Source organism: Diceros bicornis, chromosome 17, assembly GCF_020826845.1.
Source record: "Diceros bicornis minor isolate mBicDic1 chromosome 17, mDicBic1.mat.cur, whole genome shotgun sequence".
NCBI classification, from domain to species: Eukaryota; Metazoa; Chordata; class Mammalia; order Perissodactyla; family Rhinocerotidae; genus Diceros; species Diceros bicornis.
Window position 1 is genome coordinate 51092132 of NC_080756.1, and position 22989 is coordinate 51115120.

The 22989-nt window shown below is 35.6% G+C and overlaps 1 protein-coding gene across 1 annotated transcript; it reads left to right on the plus strand.

Annotated features, from left to right (window-relative positions):
- The first annotated feature begins 1525 nt into the window (after positions 1-1525).
- Positions 1526-16262, plus strand: LOC131416333 (killer cell lectin-like receptor 2). The gene is made up of 6 exons (XM_058558801.1): positions 1526-1640; positions 2717-2806; positions 4046-4285; positions 5987-6129; positions 8549-8655; positions 15010-16262. The coding sequence occupies exons 1-6, from the start codon at positions 1526-1528 to the stop codon at positions 15155-15157; spliced, it is 843 nt and encodes a 280-aa protein (XP_058414784.1). The 3' UTR covers positions 15158-16262.
- Positions 16263-22989: the final 6727 nt, after the last annotated feature.

Here is a 22989-nt window from a genome sequence, read left to right on the forward strand (position 1 = left end):
TCCAAGGGATTCCGGATTGGAAAGACCAACTTCTCCAATCTCGTTTTCGGGTCAGCTTCCTCTACCTGCATCACTGCATGACACAGACACAGGTAACATCTGCTCTCATTCCTCCAGATCTTTGTACCTGGGTATACTATCAGTCCTACTTATAAAGAAAATATTCTAGGAATATGGCATTTTATTACAAATGACTTGTCATGAATATGGGATTGATGAGAAAGAATTCTCTATTGATTGCTTTAGGGCTGTGTTAACTCGGAAGGATGTGAATACTGCAGTTCAGCATTCACAGAAAGTTGTTTTCTTTTTTTCAACACACAACGATTTTTGCTTTGTGCTATCTAAATGAAGAGGGATTTGGGGGGGTTAATTACTTTTCATTTGGATCTAATGATTTACATATTATCTTATCAATCTTAAAGGATTCTGTAATAGAAAAGACTCCTTTTCCTTAGGGACTTAGAGAAAATGTGAATAATTGAGTTTAGAAAATTTTATAAATTAAAAACACTTTTAAAAGAATAGTTACATGTGCAATTTGTTTTCCATATTTCTTGTTTTCTGGATGTCATCTTTTCGCACTGATTAATATAAGCAGCAAGTAAATTTGAAGTATTTACTCTTTAAAATATTCTTTTTATATTAATATCATTAATAGATTGAATTCTTGATGGATATTAACTAATGATTGCAACCAGATGAATTTATTTTCACATAGGCTTCTCTGGCAACATCATACTATAGAAGATTATTTCCAAAAATTTTAATATACGTGAAATCATTTGGGATTAAAAATACAACTGTCTAGGCTCCAACGTAAGAGAGTTCCAATCAACACATCTCACATGGGGCACTGGAATCTGGAATGTTAACCAGTCTGCAATGTGAACTCTCAATAATTCTTTTCCAGATGGTGTATAAGATACACTTTGGGAAACACTCTGGTAGAGTCATGTTGTAACTGAAAAGAATGCAAAAACCTTTTAATATTTATATCCGGATCTGAACATGTATATTAAGTTGTTCTTAAGCCAAGATATTTATATTTTTTCAGAATTTCAAAAACATTTATGGATAAATGTTTTTTCAATTGATAGTTTTAAAAGTGTCTCAGTAATTTCGGATGGTACCAATTCTGCCTAACATTTGTACATGTATGTTGAACATTTTGAGCTATATTGGCTGGGTAAATAGGACCCTGCCTATTCACCCCATAGGTAGATTTTCAAGAAAATTCTTTCCCTATTTTCTAATAATTATGACAGTAGTCATGAGGACTATAAATAATTTTACCAGAGTTATTGAAAGGTTTTCCATTTCTTACATAAATCAAGCTCAGTCTACATGCTTTAGGCACTTAACGGAGTTAATAAACACACGCCCGCATACACATACAAATATACACACATGCCTCTTAATCCTGGTATGCGCCTATAGACTGACCTATTAATTTTTCTTTAGGCAGAAGTCATCCTGTGGCAAAGTTTTAATGCAAAACATTATTTCTCTTCTTACTCTAGACATGAGCAATCAGGAAGTGAGTTTTTCCTCCATGAGAGTTCTTCAGTCTCCTTCAGAGTCACAAAATAGATCAAGGCCTGGTAGTGCTCCAAGTCCTGGGAAAACTCATGACAAAGGTATCTGCCTTAAGCATCTAGATTCACCTGTCTCTTATGGATTGTCAAACTTTAGACTTTTGAAAAATGTGTTCCTATCTGTGCTTCAGGTTCTCGGATGGTAATATGAAATCATAATTATGCAGACTAGTAGAACAAGTCTTTTTTTTTTTTAAAGTTTGTGAGAATGGAGAAATTAATGAATTCTTTTAAATTTGAGATGGTAATAGAATACTTTCATTCAAATTTGCTTAATAGGAATTCATGAGGCCTTTAAAAAAAGGCCAGCCTAGAGTCCCAAGAAAAGATTGCATCTTCTGGAGAAATAAAAGTCTTAAAGAATGAGAAATGAAAAATATTCATTAGAAACAATGTTTTTTCCAGAAAAAAGATATTTTAGATGTCTTAAATATTTATCAAAACTCGATGGCAGTGAAGAAGCAAAAATATTCAAATCGAAAGGCACATTCTAATTTTTCTATTCTCTCTCCCCTCAAATATTGTCACAAACTCTAAACAGAGAACAACTGTTACCTGTTTAATTTAGTGACAGAGATATAACTTTTAGACACTGAAGACCTCAAAAGTAGGAGGATCAATATAGTACTGACTAGAGCTAAATAGAATTGATGAAACAGAAAGGGAAGTTGATTTCTGGAAACTCCTTTAAGGTTGAACCCCAATCACATTTGCAGCTTCAGAATATCCACTATTGGCCACCAATTTCTCAAGATTATTGACTGCTTTGTCCTTTTCATGATTACTAGTGATCACAGGAAGGAGTATACATGTCAGTGTGGATTCTCATAAAGGTGTATTGTGTCTGTTGCCATCTGTGCTTTTGTAAGTGATGTACTTTTAAAATCCTATAGGACTGTTCTTGTGTGTAGGATTTCCACAATGGGTGTATGTCAGTCAGAAATCTGAAACTTTAAAACTGTAATGACTAGATCACAAATTTAAATCCATTTGTATGATATATTTTGTAAAATTTTGGTAGAAGACTGTCTTTTTGTGCCAAATGATGTCCTAGGTTAAGGTTAGTAGTGGGCCAGGCTCTATTCCTAATGATTATTTTCTTCCTTCTTTAATTAAAGAGTTTTCAGTGCCATGGCATCTCATTGTAGTGACTCTTGGAATCTTCTGTTTACTTCTTTTGGTGACAGTCAGAGTGTTGGAGACAAAGAGTGAGTAATTGAAATATATCCTTCAAGTCTGAGTAACAGCAATAACCATCAATTCTGCGGATTAACCAGGCTCCTACCATTGTGCCTTGGCTGTAATGGGGGAATGCCCCAGGTGGCTCTATCTTGTTGATTTTTCCTCAGACACATCTCAGTGTCATTTTCATTTTATTTGCCTGTTCCAATGACTGGACCTGTAATGAGCTTTCTCATTCTGTATAATACATGGTAACATTCCTTCTGATAAAGAATTAGTAATTTTCTGCCTTCCGAGTTTAGATCATCGTAAATTTTAGGTAGACATTCTTTGAGAAACAACTATTCAAAAGAAATTATGACTTTCTCTTGATTTTTTCTAAGTATACAATGAAGAAATGGTTTAGTAAAAAGAGTGATTTTATACATGGATGTTAGATGATCTCGACTTCGACCTTTATTGTTTATTTGAATTCCTTGACATCTTTAGAGAAAATCACTAATATGACACACTCAGATAAAATTAAATATTTGGATCTTCCTCTCTTTTCTCCTACAGATATTCTGTCTACTCCAATAATAACGATGCCATTACTTCGTTATTAGTGCAGATTTTCATACTCAGAAAACATGTTACTAAATATTCATAGACTGATTTTTACTTTAGTGCCTGTTTGTACATGATGCGCTAACAGTTAAAAAGAAACTAAACTGAGGGGCCAGCCTGATGGAACAAGCGGTTAAGTGTGCGCGGTCCGATATGGCGGCCCGGAGTTCGCCCGTTCAGATCCCCCGATATGGCGGCCCGGGGTTCGCGCGTTCAGGTCCCGGGTGCTCACCGATGCACCGCTTGGCTAGCCATGCTGTGGCAGCGTCTCATATAAAGTGGATGGGCATGGATGTTAGCCCATGGCCAGGCTTCCTCAACAAAAAATAAAAAACAGGAGGATTGGTAGATGTTAGCTCAGGGCCGATCTTCACACACACACACCCACAAAACTAAACTGAACGGTAAGGTGTTACCATTATAATTCCATTCAGATACCTTATTTTATTTCTTCTACGCTTAAGTTGCTAATAGTGGGAAATTTGATGTTTCTATTTCTGTGGTCAGTTTATTGAGGTGTTACTTTCTAAATGTCAAATTAATAATTAAAGTAATGAAATGGCTTGGTTGTCAAAGTGAGACTTTTTCTCTTGTATCAAATTCCAACACTTAAGCATTATGAGTACTTTTTTGTATTATATGAATGTTATTAATTTTAGTTTTGCAGTGCACTCAAGAAAAGCACCAACAGGAGGCAATTCCACGAAATCTCAGTCAAAAGTGCCACAATATACAAGATGACAACTACTTAAAGGAGCAGCTTTTGAATAAGACTTTAGAATATGACATTCTCAAAAATGAAACCCTTCAGCAGAAAAAGGAACTGGACTCACTCTTTATAGAAAAGAAGAGATGTCATAGAAAACAGGAGAGCTTTTCAAAGTCTCTGCAAAATACAGGTATTTTGGATACAGGAGGAAATCTTGAATGAAAGATTGCATGATTTTTCGTTATATTTTCCCCTCCAGAGGCTTTGAGGCCTAACAAACAGGCGTACGGTATATGCTAGAGATCTGTGTCTACTCGACAACTGCAATTTGTGCATCTTATATGTAGTACGGGTATTTGTGTTTACTTGTTTCCAATATAGGATTAAGACCCCAGAAGCCATGTTTGGAGTAGTAGAGCCCTGTGTTTCGAAAACTCAATGGCAGTCCTTGCATTCCTACTGCTCCCAGAAGGTGAAATAGTCTGTCTGCTCCCCTGAAAATCTGTGTCATTGTGGAACTGTGGGCCAGTTAGACACTCTCACTTTGTCACTGACATGAAATACAGAGGCTATCAGTAAAAATATACTGAGGCTACAATGGGCACAAGGCTTTTTATTTGGATGCTGTTGCAAAGATAACTGTGTGTGTGTGTGTGTTTCCATTCTGCCTTGACTTCAGGTATTTGGTCTATTTGTGATCAATACACATTCCCTGCAGCACATCTGCAAGATTCACCAGTGTTGACGCTTGTGAGACTCTGTGTGATGATACCATTATAAACTACGAAGAGATGAGAATATGAAATCTCATACAATAGACTCTGTTATCATGCATAACAATGAAATGAACTGACCTGGTCAATCAACTAATAAATATTTGTTTATGATTTAGAGTTTACAAAGATATTTTGCATGTTTAATATCATTTAGGTATGGTAGTTAGTAGAAATTTACTCTCTCTATTACTAGAGGGTCAATATTATTTTAAAAATTTCATATATTGTAAGATACATGAGGAGGAAAAAAACACAAAGAATAATGTTTATTTTATTTAGAAGGCATTCCAGAATTTTTTTTTTTTGCATTTTATTTTATTTTTAAAAACAGCTTTATTGAGTTATTATTATTATGCAAAAACTGCACATATTTAATATATGCAATTTGATGCATTTAGCCTTTGCACATAGCTGTAAAACCATTCACAGTGTGGGTAATAGACATATCCATCACCTCCAAAAGTTTCCTCATGTTCCTTTGTTTGTGCATGGTAAGAACACTTAAAATGAGATCTACACTTTTAACATGTTTTTAAGTGCACAATTCAGTATTGTTAACTGTAAGCACTATGTTGTACAACAGATCTCTAGAACTTATTCATCTTGCATAACTGAAACTATATACCCATTGAACAACAACTCCTCATTCTCCCGCCCCCTCCCCACCCCAGCCCGGCAACCACCATTCTACTTTCTGTTTCTCTGAGTTTGACTACTTCTTATATCTCATGTAATTGAAATCATGCAGTATTTCCTTCTGTGATTGGCTTATTTCACTTAGCATAATATCCTCAAGCTTTAGCTATATTGTCTCACAAGCCAGGATTTCCTTTTTTAAGGCTGGATAATATTCCATTGTATGTATATACCACATTTTTTCTATCCATTCATCCCTGAGTGTACATTTGGGTTGTTTCCATATCTTTGTTATTGTGAATAATGCTGCAATGAATATGGGAGTGCCAATATCTCTAGGCCTTCCAGAATATTCATGAACCTCTTATTATCATTATTTATAGCTAAGAGTTTATTTATAGAGGACTGATAAATATATTCCTGTGCTTAACAGAATTCCAGATGACAAGAAGTTTAATGTTTCACCTTATATATTGTAGGCAAACTCTATGCAGACCGCTGGTCCTGTTGTGGAGTAAACTGTTATTATTTTACCACTGAAGTTAAAACCTGGAAGGGATGTAAACAGACTTGCCAAGGTTACAATTTATCTCTTTTGAAGATAAATGATAAAGATGAACAGGTATCATGATTTGTTACATTCACTTTTATTCTCTTGGACTCTGTCTCTCTTCCTTGGACCCAAGATATTGAGGACCGGGAGGGGTCCAGAAAGAGGGACCTTCAGTTATTCTTTGTGTTGTGTCTGTTGAATGAGCAAAAGTTGTATAATTAAGAGTCTCCCAGGTGACCCCTGCCTGCTAATAGGTGTATGATCTTGTTACTAAGCATTCAATACGTATTATCTATCACGATGACAAATATTATTTCTAAAAAGGAAACCTCCTTGCAGATGCAGTTTGCATCTTTGCAATCACCTCCCTCTCTAAGGAATCTATAGGAGACCTGCTCTCGGAGAAGTGTGCTTTTCCTTCAAAGAAGTACTTAACCCTTTGTTAAATTGCAGCCTGGAACGAGCAGTTATTTCTTCCTATAAAGTGGCAACTAAGATCCCAGAGGCAATACAGTCTAGTAGTTTCTGTTAGGTATACAGGGGCCAGACTACCTGGGATAAAATCCAGTTTCTGTCTGGGTGACCTTGGGTAAATTACTTAACCTCTCTGGGCCCCAGTTTTCCTATTTGCAAAAGGGAGATAATAATGAGGAACATAAAAGTGGTCACACTTTTACAAATTAGCCTTATGGTGATTTTCATTGCATCTGTAGGTAACATTTACTTGATCAATATTCTTATATAGTACATCAAGATGTGTAGCTTTCAAAAAGAATTATAAAAAGAGAAAATACAGTGGCAACAATTTCTAAACTATCTTTTTAATTTATTACCAGTATCTACATACATAAAATGTGTTTTTATAGAGAAAGGTTTGTAAAGATCAGCCTGAAACTTCTATTTATTATTTAGGAAAACAACACAAAATTCATATGCAAATCTAATAGATGTTTTAAATCACAACATAAAAGAATTTAGGATATCAATTCATAAAATAACTTTTTATGTTTGTTACAGTAAAACACAGTTAAATTTTTTTTTTTTATTGATGTTTTAATGGTTTCTAACATTGTGAAATTTTGGGTTGTACATTTTTGTTTGTCCATCACCCCATATATGACTCCCTTCACCCCTTGTGCCCACACCCCACCCCCACTTCCCGGGTAACCACAGTCCAGTTTTCTCTGTCCATGTGTTGGTTTATATTCCACATATGAGTGAGATCATACAGTGTTTGTCTTTCTCTTTCTGGCTTATTTCACTTAACATAATACGCTCCAGGCCCATCCATGTTGTTGCAAATGGGACGATTTTGTCTTTTTTTATGGCTGAGTAGTAGTCCATTGTATATATATACCACATTTTCTTAATCCAATCGTCAGTCGAGGGACACTTAGGTTGCTTCCACTTCTTGGCTATGGTGAATAATGCTGCAATGAACATAGGGGTGCATAAGCCTCTTTGGATTGTTGATTTCAGGTGCGTTGGATAGATTCCCAGTAGTGGGATGGCTGGATCATAGGGCATCTCTATTTTTAATTCTTTGAGGAATCTCCATACCGTTTTCCATAGAGGCTGCACCAATTTGCATTCCCACCAGCTGTGTATGAGGGTTCCTGTTTCTCCACATCCTCTCCAACATTTGTTGTTTTTTGTCTTGGTGATTATAGCCATTCTAATGGGCGTGAGGTGGTATCTTAGTGTTGTTTTGATTTGCATTTCCCTGATGATTAGTGATGTTGAGCATCTTTTCATGCGCCTATTGGCCATCTGTATATCTTCCTTGGAGAAGTGTCTGTTCATTTCCTCTGCCCATTTTTTGATCGGGTTGTTTGTTTTTTTTGTTGTTCAATTGAAAACACAGTTAAATTTAAACCAATAATTTAAAATATATTCAATCACTTATTCAGAAGTTATGTAATGTGTCACTTTGCTACACTACATTTTTGGACAGTAAATATTTCGTAATACGGCCCTTTTTCCCTTCACCTCTTCCAACTACTGAACTACAGCCAATCTTTTTCTTATGAGGCTGAAGGCTGAAGGCTCTCAGACACATCTCCCCAGATACACTTGTTGTTTTAATAAATTTATTTTGAAGATAGCTGTTTTCACTTAAGAATATGTAATGATCATTTTTCTGCATCCTTAAGTATTGTTCTGGAGCATGATTTTGAATGGTTTTATAAAGATCAAAAATTATTTAACCAATCTCCTATTCTGAGATATTTAGATTTTAAATTTTTGCATGTTTTAAGTAGTCTGTGAAACTGGCAGCCATTTTTAACATAAGTAAATAATCCTGGAGAAAATTACTTTGCAAAATGAAATACAGGGTTTGAGGGGAGAGAAGTTTTTCTAGGAAGGAGGGATGAAGGATGATGTAGCAGAGTAGTGGCCTTAGAAAGAGTTGGGCCCTTTACCTGTCATTTTCATTCATCTGACAGGTGGGAATTTAGTCACATGATATGTTTTGTTTCCTTTATAGGCCTTCCTTCAACCCCAGACTTATGGAAACTACTACTGGATTGGGTTATCATACAATGCAGAGGAAAGGAAGTGGAAATGGATTGACGATGGCACATCTTCTGGAATGTAAGTCTCTGGAATGCATAAAACTCTAATATTGGTGTTAGGGCTGGAAGGATTGTATCTAAAAAGAATCTTCTCTTATTATGCACAGCTTAACTCATTTTCAAGTAGCCATCACTGGTAAGAATAAGTAGAATGATTAAGAAAGTGTTTCAGGAAGCATACTTAAAAATAAAAGATGCATCCTACAGAGTTATTAATAATACTAAAATTATGATGCTAAACACATGCTCAAAAGTATGTGTTATGAGGTACACAAAATAAAACAAAATCATAAAGTGATATGAAATGATCAGACCATCCTGACTTAGCCAAAGTGATCCCTCCCACAACCTCAAATGAATATTTTGAGCATCCTAAGAATTCATTTTAAACTCCTTTACATTATTGGTTTATATTATTTATAAATATAAATATACATGAGTATACACACACACACACACGCATATACTTGCACTATGGTTCTTCTATTTTGAAGTGCAGTATTTTGTAACCTCCTGGGTTTACATTTAGTTATAATCTGCTGTTAAACTGTTCAATGATTTTTTAAAAATCTGAACTATGTATTATATTATTTATTTCTAGAAATTCTGTTTTATGTTTTCAAATCTTTCTAGTTACTCATATTTTCAAGCTGTCCTTTATTTCTTGAAAGATACTAAATGTTCTTATTGTATATTGGGCATCTGAAAATTCTTAGATATGAAGTTTTGTGGGTCCACTCTATTGGTTCTGCTGGCTTTTGTTCATGATGCCATTTTCTTTGTAGTGTTGAGTGATTTTTTTTCTCATTTTTGAGCTGCTGTGGAAATTAGTCAAGGATGGAGATGAAGATGGCTTCGTCAAGAAAGAATTTGCTTTTGTTGGATGCCTTGGGGCACTATGAGTCAGGGCCACTGTTTTTATTATTATCATTTTTATTGAGGTATAATAGTTTATAACAGTGTGCAATTTCCGTTGTACTGTATTATTTATCCATCACCATATATAGGTGCCCGTTTATCCCTTATGCCCTCATCCAACCCCATCCCCTCTGGTAACCCCTAGTCTGTTCTCTTTGTCCATGTATTTGTTTATCTTCTACATATGAGTGAAATCATATGGTGTTTGTCGTTCTCTGTCTGGTTTATTTTGCTCAACATAATACTCACAAAGGCCATCCATGTTGCTGCAAAGGGGGCGATTTTGTTATTTTTCTTCTTTTTTGAGGAAGATTAGCCCTGAGCTAACATCTGTTGCCAATCCTCCTCTTTGTTGCTGAGGAAGATTGGCCCTGGGCTAACATCTGAGCCCATCTTCCTGAGCTGTATGTGGGACGCTGCCACAGCATGGCTTGATAAGCGGTACATAGACTCGCGTGGGAGATCAAAAGCGGCGAACTTGGTGCCAACAAAGCCGAACAGTGAACTTAACTGCTATGCCACTGGGCTGGCGCCACGATTTTGTCTGTTTTTATGGCTGAGTAGTGTTCCATCGTGCATATATAGCACATCTTCTTTATCCATTCATCAGTCAATGGGCACTTGTGTTGTTTCCATGTCTTGGCTACAGTGAATAATGCTGCAATGAACATAGGGGTGCATAAGTCTCTTGGAATTCTTGATTTCAAGTCCTTTGGATAAATACCCAGTAGTGGGATAACTGGTTCGTATGGTAGTAGTATTTTTAATTTTTTGAGAAATCTCCATACTGTTTTCCATAGTGGCTGTACCAGTTTGCAAACCCACCAGCAGTATATGAGGGTTCCCTCTTCTCCACATCCTATCCAACATTTGCTATTTTTTTCTTGGTAGTTATAGCCATTCTAAGAGGTGTAAAGAGATATCTCAATGTCATTTTCATTTGCATTTCCCTGACGATTAGTGATGTTGAACATCTTTTCATGTGCCTATTGGCCATCTGTATATCTTCTTTGGGAAAATGTCGGTTCATATCCTCTGCCCATTTTTTGATTGAGTTGTTTGTTTTTTTGTTGTGGGGTTGTGTATCTGTATAAATTTTGGAGATTAACTTCTTGTCAGATATATGATTTGCAAATACTTTCTCCCAGCTGGTGGGCTGTCTTTTCATTTTAGTCCTGGTTTCCTTTGCCTTGCAGAAGCTCTTTAGTCTGATGAAGTCCCATCTATTTACTTTTTCTTTTGTTGCCCTTGTCTGTGTAGATATGGGATTTGAAAAGATCCTTCTAAGACTTATATCAAAGAGTGTAATGCCTATATTTTCTTCTAGGAGTTTTATAGTTTCATGTCTTACCTTCAAGTCTTTAATCCATTTCGAGTTAATTTTTTATGTATGGAAAAAGATAATGGTCTACTTTCATTCTTTTGCTTGTGGCTGTCCAGTTTTCCCAACACCAGTTGTTGAAGAGACTTTCTTTTCTCCGTTGTATGTTCTCGGCTCCTCTCTCGAAGATTAGCTGCCTGTAGTTGTGTGGTTTCCTTTCTGTGCTTTCAATTTTGTTCCACTGACCTGTGTGTCTGTTTTTGTGTCAGTACCATGCTGTTTTTATTACTATACCTTTGTAGTGTAGTTTTAATTCAGGGATTGTGATGCCTCCAGTTTTGTTCTTTTTTCTCAGGATTGCTTTAACTTTTTGGGGTCTTTTGTTGGCTCATATGAATTTTAGGATTCTTTGTTCTATTTCCATGGAGAATGTTATAGAAATTCTTATTAGGATTGCATTGAATCTGTAGATTGCTTTAGGTAGTGTGGACATTATAACTATATTTATTCTACCAATCTATGTGCATGCAATACCTTTCCATTTCTTTATGTCATCATCAATTTCTTTCAATAACGTCTTATAGTGGTTTTTATACTTCATTTTGTTAATGTGGTGTATCGCATTGGTTGATTTGCAGGTGTTGAACCATCCCTGCATACCTGATATAAATCCCACTTGAACATGGTATATCATCCTTTTAATGTATTGCTGTATTTGGTTTGCCAATATTTTTTTAAGGATTTTTGCATCTATGTTCGTCAGCGATATTGGCCTGTAATTTTCCTTCTTTCTGTTATCTTTGTCTGACTTTTGGATCAGGATGATTTTGGCCTTCTAAAATGTGTTGGGAAGTGTTCCATCTTTTATTTTTTAGAATAGGTTGAGAATGATAGGTATTAAATCTTCTTTGAATTTTTGGTGGAATTCACCAGAGAAGCCGTCTGGTCCTGGACTTTTACATTTTGGGAGGACTTTATTACTGTTTCAGTGTCTTTACTTGTGATTGGTCTATTCAGATTCTCTATTTCTTCTTGATTCACTTATGGGAAGTATGAGTCTATGAATATATCCATTCTTCTAGATTGTCCAATTTGTTGGCATATAGTTTTTCATAGTGTTGTCTTATAATCCTTTGGTATTTTTGCAGTATTTGTTTAATTTCTCCTCTTTCACTTCTACTATTACTTAATTGAGTCTTCATACTTGTTTTCTTAGTGAGTCCAGGTAAGGATTTTTCAATTTTGTTTATCTTCTCAAAGAACCAGCTCTTAATTTCTTTGATCCTTACTACTGTTTTTGTTTTTTTTGTTTCCTTTCCATTTTGTTTATTTCTGTTCTAATTTTTTATTATTTCCCTCCTTCTTCCTACATTGGGCTTTGTTTTTTCATCTTTTTCCGGTTATGTTAGGTGCAGTTTAAGATTGTTTATTTGAGATTTTTCTTGCTTGTTAGGGTGGGCTTGGATTGCTATGAATTTCTCTCTTAGGATCTCTTCTGTTGCATCCCATATGAGTTGGTGTGATATATTTTCATTTTCATTTGTCTCCAGATATTTTTAAATTTCTTTTTTGATTTATTGAATGATTCATTGGTTGTTCAGTATCATGATTTTTAGTATCCACATCTTTGTCACTTTCTCAGCTTTTTTCTTGTAGTTCATTTCTAGTTTCCAACATTATGGTCAGAAAACATGCTCAATGTGATGTCAATCTTCTTCTTTATTGAGGGTTGCCTTGTTTCCCAACACATGGTCTATCTTTGTGAATGTTCACGTGCACTTGAGAAGAATGTGCATTCTGCTGTTTTTGGATGGGATGTTCTATATATATCTATTAAGTCCTTCTGGTCTAGTTTTTCATTGAATTCCACTATTTCCTTGTTGACTTTCTGTCTGTATGATGTATCCATTAATGTAAGTGGGGTGTTAAGTTCCCCTACTATTGTTGTGTTCCTATTAATGTCTCCTTTTAGGTCTGTTAAAAGTTGCTTTATGTATGTTGGTGCTCCTGTTTAAGGTGCATATATATTTGTAAGACTGATGTCCTCTTTTTGGAGTGCCCCTAGGTTGCTGCAGTTGGGAGAGGGAGAGGATATCCCTTTCCCTCCTTCCACTGCCTCCTGGAAGTTTCAGCACCTCCACCTTCAGGTGTATGGCTGCGTGGGTCTCTCAGACATTTATACTGTTGTGTGAATGTCCTCTGCTGGTTTATGAATATCCTTTTCATTGTATCTTAGGGAAGAGAGTCTAAGGGAAGAGCTCACTTTGCCATGATGCTGACATCACCAGTTTTCCAAGGCTGCTTTTAATTCTAAATATGAGCCCTGCAAGTAGTGTAGATCTGGGCTGCAAACCTACAAAAGATGTCATACAGAAAATTACCTTAATGTGACCATAGCCTGTAAGTACACTTTCAGGCAAACAATCTCAGACATCATAGAACAGAAAGGCTCATGGTCCAAATAAATACACTTAAATTGCACAGTTAATTAAATCAATTTAAACCACATTGCACTATTCCAGGGGAAGGAAATGGAATAGCTCTCAGACTTGGATGGGATGCGATAGGTTGTCACACTTAGGATAAGTAGCAAGTGGGTGAAAGGATCACCTGAATCCTAGGTTACGCAATCTTCATATGGCCTGCCTCTCTCTGCTGCATAACCCTTTCTTGATGATGGTGTGGTTTCTAGGACCAGACTTGAGGTTTGAGTAAGAGGGCCCAACAGATAGAAGGTTCTTGTGCCCAGCATACATATTTTCTCTACTGGAGAGATGCAGGAGCATGTAAGCGTGACCACAGCTGCAGTGTTCTAATAAACCTTATGAGCAGCTATGAATTTTATTTGAGTTTCTTAGGCAGAAGGCCAGAAATAGTGTCACCAATGGGTGGGGACATGGAGACCTCATGAATGTTGAGTATCTATGTGCGTCATGTATATTTGGAGTATTATATTTAGTCTCTACTTGGTTCTTTCATCCTTTCCTATGTTTACCATTCATATGCTCTACTTTCTATATCTATACCTAACATGTCTCAGAGGTTACCAACTTACTTATACATACTTCATACATCCTATGTGTTCTGCCTATGACTTACCAGCTACTCAGATTCGTTTATCTTTCCTGTTTGTTTCTCTTCATTCCTATAGCAGATTTGAATATTCTTAAATAATATAGCAAATGCAAATTATATGAGAGATGGTTTAATCTTTTGACGTCTTAGGTAGGATTGTTCTTTTTCTCTTCTGCCTAAGTGCAATGCTCAAAGACAGTTCTTGGGTGGTTTATACTGAAGATATATTCCTTTGGGGTCTCAACTCTTTATGGCTTGTCTTCTATTTAGAATCTTGGGTGGAATTCATGATTCAGCCTGCTACATCAATGAAGGGAAGAACTGGCTTCAGAGCTTCAATTACCCTTCCAGGTTCCCACTTTCTCTTAACCCTTGGCCTGAATATGAATTTGTTTCTTTCCAGTTCATAAATTTGTTGAAGCACATTTAAATTTTTCTTTATTCATCATTTTACTGTTTCAACAGTAAGATAATTCTGGTATCTAATCCACCACTTTGCTGAAGCAAAAGTCCTGCTTTTCGATATCTTTCAAGGGATAGTCATGAAATAATAATTATAATTATTAATATAATAATAATTATTAGCTATGGGGTGGGAAGGGAAAGAAACAAAACAAATGAAAACCTCAATTAAATAACCTCATCTCTCGCTATAGTCCAATTCTGCTTTATCTCTTTAAGGTATATGCACATGAGAACCAGTTATCTCTGTCACAGAAATTAAGTTCTTCTTCTTTTTCATCTCTCACTTTGACTGAAAAAAATTAACATAAGAAAGCAATTTTGCTATATATCATGATCCCTCAGCACTGCTGCAAGGTAATTTTGACTTCTGACCAAAAACTCCCAGTGTGGAATAAGATGGATGATTGTGGGTGTGATCAAGAGGCTGTTATTCTATTTAACAGGCTAGAGCAAAGGAAAGCCTTTTAGTGATGAAGTCGTAATTAACATTTCCATATTCCAGATCTTTAGGCAACACACTTAAAAAGATGATGATTTATGTTATTGTAAGCTTCATAATTCAACAGTGGACCATATGTGTTTTCTGTTTTACAGTAATTCTCCAGTAATGAGTACGCCTCCTGGGAGAGAAGAATGTGCTTTTTTAAGCTCAGCAAGAATAGAAAATACTTATTGCTTTACACCTTATAATTGTATCTGTGAGAAGAGAATTGATTGTGTTTCCACTGCCTGCTTCAAATAGACACAGAAGAAAAGGTGAAATGGAATTTTGTCATTTTGTTTCCAGGGATAATTTGTGATTATTTACAAATTAATGTTTTTGACAGCAGGACTTATTCCACTGTGGACAAAGAGATGAGTTGGAAGAGGAAGAAAATGCTCTTTTGGGCTGTGATTTAAGAGATCAGATGCCGGCTGTCTTCTTGGGGAAGAGCGGAAGATTTTGTTTTTGGAAATCAGTTACCCCTCTCTTTAATGGCCCTGAGAAAGTCTCTCTTCTTCATTCCCTGAACTACCCACAAAGCCAGTCAGAGAACTCTGGATCTGTTCCTTACCCATAGGGTACATCATTTCCATAGCCTTAGGCTTGAGGAGATAGCACAATTAAGAACTAAAAAATAGATATCCTGCCCATTCCCCATCTAGATGCTTACCTCTCATTTCATTTTTTTTTTTATTTTGTTATGATTTCAAACTTATTGAAAAGTTGAAACAATAGTACCAGGAACTCTCGTATAAACTTTACCCATAGTTACCATTTGTTTATATTTTGCTCTAGCTGCACTTTACAGTTCTCTCTCTCTCTCTCCATACTGATCCGTTTGATAATAAATTTGGGATATTATATCCCTTTGTCTAAATATTTTACAACAACAAGGACTTTGTCTTGTATAACCATAGTACAATTGTCAAAATCAATAAATTTAGCATTTCTACAGTACTGTGATTTATCTACAATCCGTATTCAAATTTTGTCATCTGTCTCGACAAGGTCATTTATAGGTGATTTTCCTCCATGTTCAGGATCATGCAATACATTTAGTTGTGATGTCACTTTAGTCTCCTTTAATCTGGGACAGTTCTTCAGGACTTTTTTCTTTCTTGACCTTAACATTTTAAAAGTCAACTTTAGATTTATACTTTCATGCAATAAAATGCATCGACTTTAAATCATGAGATCAATGTGTTTTTAACAAATGTATACACTTCTCAAATCCCATCAAATCAAGACATACAACATTTTCATCACCTCCAAAAGTTCTTTTCTGCCCCTCCCCACCCACCTGGCCCCATGCTACAAGTTATATGCTTCCTGTCACTATAAATAAGTGTTGCCTATTGTAGAATTTCATACACCACGTGCTCTTTTGTATCTGGCTTCTTTTGCTCAGCATGTTTTTGAAGTTAATTCATGTTCTTTCATGTATCATTAGTTCACACTTTTTGTTACTAAGTTGTATTCCATTGTATGGATATACCATAATTTGTTCATCCACCTATGGACATTGATGTGTTTCCAGTTTTTGTCTATTATGAATAAACCTACCATGAACACTTATGTGCCAGTCTCTGTGTGGACATGTGTTTCCATTTCTTTTTATTAAATACCTAGGAATTTGATTGTTGAATCTTATGGTAAGTGCATGTTTACTTTTATAAGAAATTTCTAGTTTGTTTTCCAATGTGGTTGCATCATTTTCTTTTCCAAGTAGCAACATATGAGAGTTCCAGTAGCCTCATATCATTGCCAAGACTTGATATTCTCAGTCATTTTAATTTTAGCCACTATGGTGGATGTGTAATGGTATCTCATTGTGGTTTTTAATTTGCATTTCCCTGAAGACTAATGACATTGAGCATCTTTTTAATGTTTATTGGTCATTTATATGTATTTTGTTCAGCCAGGTATCTGTTCAATCATTTGCCCATTGAACTGTCTGTTCTATGTTTTTAAAAACTGGGCTTGTCTGTCTTATTATAGAGTTGTAACAGTTCTTTACGTAATTTGGGTACAAATCCCATGGTAGATATATGTAATGCAGATACTTTCTCCCAGTCTATGTCTTCCCTTTCCATTTTCTTTCTTTCTTTTTTTTTTTTTTTTTTGTGAGGAAGTTCAGCCCTGAGCTAACATCCATACCAATCCTCCTCTGTTTGCTGAGGAAGACTGGCCCTGGGCTAATATCCGTGCCCATCTTCCTCTACTTTTTTATACGGGACGCCGCCACAGCATGGCCTGACAAGCGGTGCATTGGTGCGTGCCTGTGATCTGAACCGCGACTGCCAACAGTGGAGTGCACACACTTAACTGCTACTCCACGGGGCCGGCCCCCACTTTCCATTTTCTTGATAGTGTCTTTCAAGAAGCATAAATTTTAAAATTTTGATGAAGCATACTTTATCATTTTTTTCTTTTTTTTTGTACCTTTTATGTCCTATCTAAGAAATGTTTGCCTACATCAAGATCATAGAGACTTTTCTTCTATGTTTTCTTCTAGAATTTTTATAGTTTTAACTTACATGTTTAGCTTATACCCATTTCAAATTAATTTTTGTGTATTAGAAAAGGTTTGAGGCTTACTATTAATTCATATAGATATCCAGTTTTTTTGCATTATATTTGAAAAGACATCCGTATCCTCCATTCAATTACTTTGGTGACTTTGTAGAAAATTAATGGACCATATCTGTGTGGGTTTCTTTTTGGATTCTCCATTTTGTCTCAGTGATCTATATGCATATTCTTGCAGTAATACTGTACTGTCTCCTTTACGTAGCTGTATAAGTAAGTCTTGGAGTCAGATGCGCTAATCCTCTAAATTTGTTCTTTTTCAAATGTATATTGGCTATTCTGGGATTTTGTATTTTCTCAACATTTCTTCAAAAATTCTTGATGAGATTTTGCCTGGGACAGCAGTGAATCTGTAGATTAATTTGGGAGAATTGCTATCTTAGCAATTTTGAGTGTTAGAGTTCATGAATATGATTTCTCTCTCTCCATTTAGTTAGGTCTTTTTAAATTTTTCTCAGCAATATGATACATTTCAAGATATAAGTCTCATATGTATTTTGTTAAATTTTTATTTTTGATTCTATTATAAATGGCATTTAACATTTTATCAAATTATTTGTTATTAGTTTACAGTAATGAAATTGTTTTTTGTAAATTAACCTCATGTTCTATCACCTTGCGAAATTTACTTATTTCCTGTAGATTGTTTTTTTCCTTTTGTATTCCTGAGAATTTTTCTTTTCTATGTACATAATCATGTCCTATGAGTATATAGAGTTATATTTATCCTTTTCTTTCATTTTTTTCTCTTGCTTTATTGTACTGGTTAGGACCTCTGTTTGGGGAGGAGTGATGATAGTAGGCATCCTTGCCTTTTTCCAGTCTTACATAGAGAAGTGTTTAGTCTTTTACTATGATGTGTGAGGTCAGCTGTAAGTTTTCTGTAGATCCTCTTTATCATGTTGAGGAAATTCCCTTCTATTATTGATTGAGTCTTTCATCATGAATGGGAGTTGATTTTTGTTATTTGATTTTCTGCGTCTATTGAGATGATTCTATAGATTTTCTCTGTTAGTCACTTAATACGATAGATTCCTTTGATTGGTTTGAATGTTAAACACAACTTACACTTCTTGGATAAATGCCACTTGGTCATGCTGTATTTATCCTACTTTTTTGTAGGATACTCAAAGCTAGATTTGCTTGGGTAATGTTTTGTTAAGGAATTTTGTGTTTATATTCATAATGGATATTGGTCTGTTATTTTCGTTTTTAAAATGTCTTTTTATGGTTATGGCATTGGAGAAATACAGGCCTTATATAGTCATGTGGCATTTTTTTAATATCTATCTCTTTTGGGGCGATAGGATTTATATTTTCATTCCTTAAATGTTTGATCAAATTTACTAGTGAAATAATCTAGGTCTAAAATTTTCTTTGGGAGAAGGCATCCAATCAGGAATACCATTTCTTTAATAGACTTAGGGCTATTTAGACCTTCTGTTTCATGTCAATTTTGATAATTTTTATCTTTCAAGGAATTTGTCCATTTTGTTTAAATTGTCAAATTTATTAACATATTATTTTCCAAATTGTATTAGTTTCCTAGGGCTGCAGTAACAAAGGACCGCAAATCTGATGGCTTAAAACAACTGAAATGTATTCCCTCACTGTTCTGGAAGACAGAAGTCCAACACCAAGGTGTCAGTATGCTTTCTCTGAGACTGTGTGGAAACTTCCCTTGCCTCTTCCTGGCTTCTGGTTGTGGCTGTCCATCCTTGCCATTACTTGGCTTGTAGCTGCCTTCATCAATTGCTGCCTCTGTCATCACATGGCATTTTTACCTGTGTGTCTCTGTCTTTACTTGCTGTTTCCACTTCTTATGAGGACACTAGTCCTATTGGATTAGGGACCACTTTAACGACCTCATCCTAAGTTGATTACATTTACAAGGACCCTATCTCCAAATAAGGTCGCATTCATAGGTACCAGGGCTAGAACTTAAACGTATCTTTTGGGAAGACACGATTCAACCCATAACAATAATATTTCCTTATTATCTGTCTACTGTTGGTAGAATCTGTAATCATGTGCTTTCTTTCTGATATTGTTTGTACTTCTAATCTTGTATATTGTGTTTTTCTTTCTTGATCAGTCTAGCTAGAGCTTTATATCAATTTTATTGATCTTGGTGATCAACCAGCTTTTTGTTTCATTGATTTTTTTATGTTTGTCCATTTCCCATCTTATTTATTTCATCTTTTTTCTTTATGATTTTCCCTCTTCCACTTATTATAACTGACTTTATCCATGGCTTTTTAAGTGAAAACTTATATATTCTCTTGTCAAACTAGATCTTTGCATGTATGAGATCAAAGTTAAACATGGAACGTTCATAATAAATCTTTTGATATACTGGTTCAAGCATCTCCTATCATTGGGCAGTATACTAGACCTAGTTCATGTGCTTTCCCCGGTCTCTCAGCCCGTCTGTCTCACTCACCTGGATGCTTGCCCAGCTTCCTAGCCAGAGCAGCCGCAGAAATGCTTGTTTTGTAGCCATGGTTGTAAAACTAGCTTATCATGACCTGTACAATGGCCAGACTTTGGCACAGCCTCCATCATGTCCACCTTGGCAGGAACCACAGCAGATTCAGTGCCCAGATTGACCAAATCCCTCAGAGGCTGTGGCTTTCAGAGGTGGCCTGAAGGGTTCAGGTAACACAATCTAGAAATGCAGGGATGTAAAGGCCGTCTATGGCAAATTTTCACCAGAAAAAGACAAAAGACAGCAATGAGGCTGTCAATGAACTGCTAGCCCCCTCCTCCATCCTGATGAACTCTTTTTGTATGCAGTGTTTGTGCATGGGATCCTTGAAGATGTTCCATGTGAATGAGTAAAAATCTGTTTTCTTATGAAGTTGTGGCCAGCTTCTGAAAATGTATCATCTTGTACTTCCTTTTCTTCCTTCCCTGACTCACTTTCCTTTCCTTTTGCCTCTCCTTCTTCCTTCCTTTGCATTTTACTCCTTCCCCCCATTAGGTGTTATCACACTCAAGCTCTGTTTTCCAAGAAACCCTGGGTTAAGATGGTGCCATCTAATGAAAGGCAGGATTGTAGACATACAGAGGAGCTTGGAATGAGGATTTGGTCCACATCGTATAACCCCTCTCTAAATAAGCACATATACCATTAGCCAGTGAGAAAGGCTATAATGTTTACAATATCACAGAAGGTAGAATTCTATATTATCTTCAGTCCCTTCCTTGGGATCCATACCATACCCAGAGAGTAGGTATAGGGACAGCTGGCCTCATGCCTGTCTTATGCTGCTTAGAAAATGAGAACTCAAATCTCTTCCCCCATAAAATGTTTAGTTATATGCTATAGCTTTATAGCATATTTTTAATTCAGGGAATAGGATGCCTCCAGCTTTGTTCTTTTTTCTCAGGATTGCTTTAGAATTTCAGGGTCTTTTCTTGCCACATTTGAATTTTAGGATTCTTTGTTCTATTTCCATGAAGAATTTCATTGGGAATCTTGTTGAGATTGTGTTGAATCTGTAGATTGCTTTAGGTAATATGGACGTTTTAACTACGTTTATTCTTCTGATCTGTGTGCATGGGATATCTTTCCATTTCTTTATGCAATCATCAATTTCTTTCAATAATGTCTTATCATTTTCATTGTATTGCTCTTTCACCTCCTTGGGTAAATTTATTTCTTCTACATATTTTTGCTGTTGTTGTTGCGACTGTAAATGGGATAGTCATCCTGAGTAATCTTTCTGTTAGTTCATTATTAGAGTATAGAAATGCAACTGATTTTTCTAAGTCGATTTTGTACCCTGCAACTTGCTGTATTTGTTTATTATTTCTAATAGCTTTCCAATGGATTTTTTAAGGTTTTCTATATATAAAATCATGTCATCAGCAAACAGCAAGAGTTTCACTTCTTCATTGTCTATTTGAATTCCCTTAATTCCTTTTCCTGCCTAATTGCTCTGTCCAAAACCTACAGTACTATCTTGAATAAGAGTGGCAAGAGCGGGCACCCTTGTCTTGTTCCTGTTCTCAGAGGAATGGCTTTAGTCTTTCCCCATTAAGTATGATGTTAGCTATGGGTTTTTCATATGTGACCTTTATTATGTTGAGGTGCTTCCCTTCTATACCCATTTTATTGAGAGTTTTATCATAAATCTGTTGAATCTTGCCAAATGCTTTCTCTGCATCTATTGAGCTGATCATGTTTTTATTCCTCATTTTGTTAATGTGGTGTTTCACATTGATTGATTTGTGGTTGCATGTTGAACCATCCCACTATCCCTGGTATAAATCCCACTTGATCATGGTGTATGTTCTTTTTAATGTGTTGCTGTATTCAGTTTGCCAATATTTTGCTGAGGAATTTTGCGTCTACATTCATCAGCGATATAGGTCTGCAATTTTCCTTTTTTGTATTGTCCTTGTCTGGCTTTGGTATCAGGGTGATGTTGGCCTTATAGAATGTGTAACTGTTCCTTCTTCCTCTATTTTCTTGAAAAGTTTTAGAAGGATAGGTATTAAATCTTCTTTGAATGTTTGGTAAAATTCTCCAGGGAAGCCATCTAGTCCAAGACTTTTATTTTGGGGGAGGATTTTGATTACTGTTTCTGTCTCTTGACAAGTGATTGGTCTGCTCAGATTCTCTGTTTCTTCTTGATTCAGTTTTTGAGGTTGTATTAGTCTAAGAATTTATCCAACTCTTCTAGATTGTCCAATTTGTTGGCATATAGTTTTTCATAGTATTCTCTTACAATCCTTTGTATTTCCGTTGGATCCATTGTAATTTCTTCTCTCTCATTTCTGATTTTATTTATTTGAGCCTTCTCTCTTTGTTTCTTTGTGAGTCTGGCTAAGGATTTGTCAACTTTGTCATTTCAAAGAACCAGCTCTTAGTTTTATTGATCCTTTCTATTGTATTTTGGTTTCAATTTCATTTATTTCTGCTCTAATTTTATGATTTCCTTCATTCTGCTGACTTTGGGCTTTGTTTCTTCCTCTTTTTCTAATTCTGTTAGGTGCAGTTTAAGATTGCTTATTTGATATTTTTCTTGTTTGTTAAGGAGGGCCTGCATTGCTATGCATTTCCCTCTCAGGACTGCTTTTGCTGCATCCCATATAAGTAGGTATGGTGTATGGTGTGTTTTCATTTTCATTTGTCTCCAGGCATTTTTTAATTTCTCCTTTAATTTCTTCAATGATCAATTGGTTGTTCAATAGCATGTTGTTTGTCTCTGCATCTGCGTAGCTTTCCCAGTTTTTTTCTTGTAGTTGATTTCTAGTTTCATAGCATTATGGTCAGAAAAGATGTTTGTTATGATTTCAGTATTCATAAATTTATGGAGGCTTACCTTATATTCTAACATATTTTTTATCCTTGAGAATGTTCCATGTGTGCTTAAGAACAATGTGCATCCTGCTGTTTTGGGGTGTAGCACTCTATATATGTCTATTAAGTCCATCTGGTCTGGATTTTCATTTAAGTACACTATTTCCTTGTTGACTTTCTGTCTGGATGA